The 6,000-nt window shown below is 38.0% G+C and overlaps 1 protein-coding gene across 2 annotated transcripts in view; it reads left to right on the plus strand.

The window, feature by feature from the left end:
• Positions 1–6,000, plus strand: part of cntnap2a (contactin associated protein 2a) — a 341,582-nt gene that overhangs the window by 324,478 nt on the left and 11,104 nt on the right. For both annotated transcript variants that reach the window (XM_058059946.1, XM_058059947.1), the window contains one exon: positions 747–840. In XM_058059946.1, the coding sequence (XP_057915929.1) occupies positions 747–840 (94 nt within the window). The remainder of the gene's footprint in view (positions 1–746; positions 841–6,000) is intronic.

A 6,000-nucleotide genomic window follows, 5' to 3' on the forward strand; every position in this document is an offset into this window, starting at 1 on the left:
TTTGGTATGCGTTGCTGGTGGAAGCTCAGATGCGGTCCTCTGGCGAGCACGGAGAAGAGTGTATCGGAGTCAGGGAGGCTGAGGAGCATTTTTTATTTCTGGAACTCACACACACACACATACACACACACACACATACAAAGCAATTTGTGAGCCTGAAATGATCCCCGTCAATAGCGGCGGCAACGGCAACGGCGGCGGCGGCCTTCAAGCTCATTAGAAACTTCAGTGGAACAGCAATAACAAGTTGATTATGTTTCAGGATTATTAAAGCGCCCCCCCCCCCCCCTCCTTCTCACTCTGTCAGCACCTCTGTTCTTTTGTAAACACGACGCCTGCATGAAGAAGAATAGCTTTGAACTCCATGTCGACTTTGGGAATGACATGTTGTTCATTCATGTGTGCCGATTGATGATGAGAGTTGCTTTTGCAGGCTTTATAATTAAAAACAAATACTTAACAAATGTGCCTACAATTTGCACTTGAACTAGATTTACACGTACAACGACTATGGATTTGTTTAATCACCTGGTGAGATTTTTCTAAGTGAACCACAAGAGGGAGACATTGGGTGCTTAATTAAGCCACACAGGCTCCTCACTGGGCCTGGCAGCCAACTCCCCTTCATCATTTTGTGTACTCTGCTTAATGAAGCACATCCAAAGACCAGGTTGTCCAAACTGCTGCCGTCAGCCCACAAACGCAGATTCTAATTTATTTTCTCTCCTCCTCCTCCTTTGGTTCAGTTGGATCATTACCCTGCAGTCAGCTACACTCTGCCAGATGCTTCGGACACCAAGTTCAACCTGGTCAAGACGCTCTTCTTGGGTAAAGTTTATGGTGAGTTTTAAAGGTATTATTGCTGACCTCATTATACACTCATCAGACAGTACACCTATACCTAATATTATGGCTATAAAGTGTGCGGTACAAGCCCCATATCATTTTGAAAGCATTGATTCTATGGACTGCTTTGTACAGTCACTCCAACAGACTGCAGTTATACATTATAACCACTAGAGGGTACTGCAGCACTGTCATTACAAGTCTGCTTTATTCCAGATTGACTGTAAAATGGTTGTTTGTCTTTATGTGCTCTGTGATTGGCTGGCGACCACTCCAGGGTGTACCCCGCCTCTCGCCCAAAAGACAGCTGGGATAGGCTCCAGCACCCCCCGCGACCCTCGCGAGGAAAAGCGGTAGAAAATGAATGAATGAATGAATGATTCTAAGGACTGCATTGTACAGTCACTCCAACAGACTGCAGTTATATATTATAACCACTAGAGGGTACTGCAGCACTGTCATTACAAGTCTGCTTTATTCCAGATTGACTGTAAAATGGTTGTTTGTCTATATGTGTCATGTGATTGGCCCGAAGGCAACTGGGATAGGCTCCAGCATGCCCGCGACCCTCTTGAGGATAAGCGGAATAGAAATTATTATGACGTCATAAAATGAAAAAAAAACTAATTATAAAATAATAAATATTTTTTAAAAATAATAAATATATATATATATATTTAATATATAAAAATGTAAAAAAAATATAAAAAATAAAACATAAAATAGAAAAACAACAGTTTATTATCTACATTTTTTATATATTTTAGACTGAATATACAGTACATGTTTTTTTTTCAAAAAATAATATAAAGAGTTTGGGCCGATATGAGGGAATTATGACGTCACAAAATAAAAAAAAATAATTATAAAAATAATACATATTTTTAAAAAATAATAATAAACATAAATATATCTATATAAAATATATAAAAATAACAAAAAATATAAAAAAATTAAAAAATAAAATAAAAAAACAACAGTTTATTATATACATTTTTTATATATTTTACACTGAATATACGGTACAAGGTTTTTATAAATGAATATAAAAGTTTGAGATGAAAATGATCATCATTGGGCTGATGTGAGGGAATTATGACGTCATAAAATTAAAAAAATAACTAATTATAAAAATAATAAATATTTTTTAAAAATAATAATAAACATAAATATAGATATAAAATATATAAAAATAAAAAAATAAAATAGAAAATAGAAAAACAACAGTTTATTATATAATGTTTTATATATATTTTAGACTGAATATACAGTACAAGGTTTTTTAAAGGAATATAAAAGTTAATGAGTTAATGACCAAATAATAGTTTGAGATGAAAATGATCATCGTCATGATGATATCAAGGAATTATGACGTCATAAAAATTTTTACAAATTATGAAAATAATACATATTTTAAAAAAATAATAAATATAAATATATATATATAATATATTAAAATGTAAAAATATATAAATTAAAAACTACAAAAAACAACAGTTTATTATCTAATTTTTTATATATTTTAGACTGAATATACAGTACAAGGTTTTTTTAAATGAATATAAAAGTTAATGAGTTAATAACCAAATAAAATATAGTTAAATTAAAATAAATATATTATATAAATATACAACAAGTTATGTCAATATGTGATTGTAGCTTGCAATTCACAACAAAACGCATGAATTGAAACCTCTCTCAATCCTAACTTTTTTTTTAATAAGTTCTGCATCAAAACCAGGGAAGGAAACGTGAACAAAAGCATGTTGTTCAATCCGAAGCCTCAGAGACAAAGAAGGTCATACACGGCCGAGCCATCATACGCGTTGTGCGTGGGAAACAAAAGACGTCGTGTTTTGCATTGAGCTGAGCGACGGCGGCGACCCTTGTGAGATTTACCGTGTTGGCTCCAGTGGGCCATTGTGAAGACCACGGAAGGCAACATCATGGCGTTTAAATGCAGCTTTTGTGGATAAGATGCTGAAAATAAAGTATGCAAGCGTAGGATGCAAGGACTTTTCCTGCCTACATGAAGAAGATGAGTCACGTAACAGCCGGAGCGGCAGACACGACCCAGCCCTGAGCGCCTCCGATGGAAATGAGTGTTAAGGAAATGCATCCACATGTAGCCAAAGGCAATGGAGAAATGGCGTGACAATTTAATCTGCCATTAGAGGAGCGTGATTGTAGGCTTTAGGGTTCCTTGTACCAGAGTCGGTCTTGTTGATTGCATTTTTACACACTATGGCTTATTTAGGGAGGCTGTAAACACAAATATAAGGCATTCAGAAGATGCATTCAAAGTCTAGTCCACTAGGTGTCACTGTGTTCTGTGTAATGTTCACATAGACACACAAGCACCAGACATGATTGCTGGGGTTTGAACAGTCACTATAATCACATCAGTCACTATAATCCCTAACACGGCAAGCTCAAATCAACTCTGGACATCACTTCCTGTCCGCTCCCCTTACACCCGAACGCATTTACAGCAACTTTTTGATTGGCAGGCCACATCTGGTTAAAAAAAATTAGTCAACATAACGTTGTACTTGCTCACAGTGCAACAAAACACAAAATATGTGATAAACAACATGCATTCATTCATTTTCTACCGCTTATCATGGGGGGTGAAGGAGCCTATCCCAGCTGTCTTCGGTCGAGAGGCGGGGTACACCCTGGACTTGTCCCCAGCCAACCTTTGTTGCCTCTAATACAATAAAATAATAATAGTCTGACTCATGGTGTCATCTTGCAAACAACATTAACCTCATCACACAGCAACTTAACACCCAAAAGGTACCATCCATTGATTCATTTTCTACCGCTTATCCTCACGAGGGTCGCGGGGGTGCTGGAGCCTATCCCAGCTGTCTACACCCTGGATTTGTCGCCAGCCAATCACAGGGCTGATAAACAATAAATAAGCTCTAAACATAATGTGTAACTTTAAAGTGGTATTTCCATATGCCCGCAAGACATGCTGGTTAGTCCAGCTGCAACAACCTGAACTATGAACAATAAAACACTGGCTATCAAGAGTATGTTTTATTCCTCAACAGTCAAGCAAAAATGCGACAAACACGGCAAAACATTGGAAGAGAGACTACCAGAGGTTACCCAGCATGCGTTGTGGAGGGAATAGATGGGAATAGTATGCCCACATGGCGAAGTGGGAAGTCATGTTGCTGGCTACAGTTTTGATGAAGAAGAATTTGGAAATGTCTGGTGGGGCAAATGACGATGCTTGGCGGACTTGATGTAGACCACGGGCCGCAGGTTGCCTATCTAGAGGGCTCTAATAATGTTAAAAACCTTATTTAGAAGGTGGTAAAAATTACACAATGAGTAACCTGTCAAGGGCTGAACTGTGACCTAGTGGTTAGTACGCAGGCCCCACAGCTAGGAAACCCGAGTTCGACTCCACCCTCGGCCATCTCTGTGTGGAGTTTGCATGTCCTTGTGGGTTTTCTCCGGGTACTCCGGTTTCCTCCCACATTCCAAAAAAAACATGCTAGGTTAATTAGCGACTCCAAATTGTCCATAGGTATGAATGTGAGTGTGAATGGTTATTTGTCTATATGTGCCCTGTGATTGGCTGGCGACCAGTCCAGGGTGTACGCCGCCTCTCGCCCAAAGACAGTTGGGATAGGCTCCAGCACCCCCGCGACCCTGGTGAGGATAAACGGTAGAAAATGAATGAATGAATGGTACCTTTTGGTGTTAAGTTGCTGTGTGATGAGGTTAATGTTGTTTGTAAGATGACACCATGAGTCACACAAAATGAATGAATGGATGATTATTGTGTTATTATATTATATGTTATTATATTATTATAGTTATGTAGCCCCCCCCCCCCCACCTCCTGGCCTTAGTATTAAGAAAGTAAGTAGTACTAGTAAGTAGTAGTTTTTGAACACTTGACCTCCGTAAACAGACAAAGTGTGCTGCCATTGTTCAGTAGAGATGATAACGGTCCTGTAAGGAACTATACTAAAAATAACGACTTCCTGTTGCACTTGTCGGAAGAGTGGTTAGTGCGCAGGCCACACAGCTAGGAGACCCGAGTTCAATTCCACCCTCGGCCATCTCTGTGTGGAGTTTGCATGTTCTCCCCGTGCATGCGTGGGTTTTCTCCGGGTACTCCAGTTTCCAAATAAGCCCCTCTACCTTACTTACATTATTATTATTTATTTAATTATTTAAATTATTTGGGCAATTTACTGTTCACGCTGCACTTTACATTATGTTGTTCATATTTGGTGTCTATTATATCTATTTATTCTCCACATTATTATTATTATTATTATTATTATTATTTATTACTTATCTTCTTTTGTGTCTGTTATTATATGGGAGCCAGGCAACGACATTTCGTTGGCAATTTCACTACTGTGTTTTTGTGCAATGACAATAAAGGGAGTCTATCTATCTATCTATCTCCCACATTCCAAAAACATGCTAGGTTAATTAGCGACTCCAAATTGTCCATAGGTATGAATGTGAGTGTGAATGGTTGTTTGTCTATATGTGCCCTGCGATTGGCACTGTGATAGAAAATGAATGAATCAGTTTCCTCATTACGTTTGACCAATAAATCGACATTAAGTTTGTGTTGTGGTTCTAAAAAAACAGATTTTTGCTCATTTTGGGGTTGTCAAAAAATAGCGTCTTTAATTAGAATGTAACTTAGTGTTGATTTTCCCGGAATTGAGAAGGAAATCATGAAAAGTTAAGCAGTGTACTCTTATAAAAATGCTGATTCATGCATGGAAGAAGTCACTGTAGTGCAAACTCATCCTTTTTTTCAACCTGTTGGGACATATCTGCCTTTAAAGTGAACTCCTGCCAGCAGATGATGACTTTACGTCTACGTATATCTTTGCTCTTTCTTGTCAAGATAACGTCCTGCAGCTTCGATAAAAAAAAAAAAAAAAAAAAAGGGACATCAATTTGTTAAGAAGCATGGAGACAGACGCAGACGGGGGTTAATGCTTTGGAGGATTTGTTATCTGCTGTGCAAAGTCATCACATTCAGCAATACTGGCCGCATTCCAATTCGTTGTCATGATGTGGCGAATTGATTTCCTGTCAGCTGATGAAATGTCGGCCTTTTTGTGTTATAACCTTTGCACTTCCTGTTGTTTTTTTTTT

Source organism: Doryrhamphus excisus, chromosome 21 (assembly GCF_030265055.1).
Source record: "Doryrhamphus excisus isolate RoL2022-K1 chromosome 21, RoL_Dexc_1.0, whole genome shotgun sequence".
Taxonomy (NCBI): Eukaryota; Metazoa; Chordata; class Actinopteri; order Syngnathiformes; family Syngnathidae; genus Doryrhamphus; species Doryrhamphus excisus.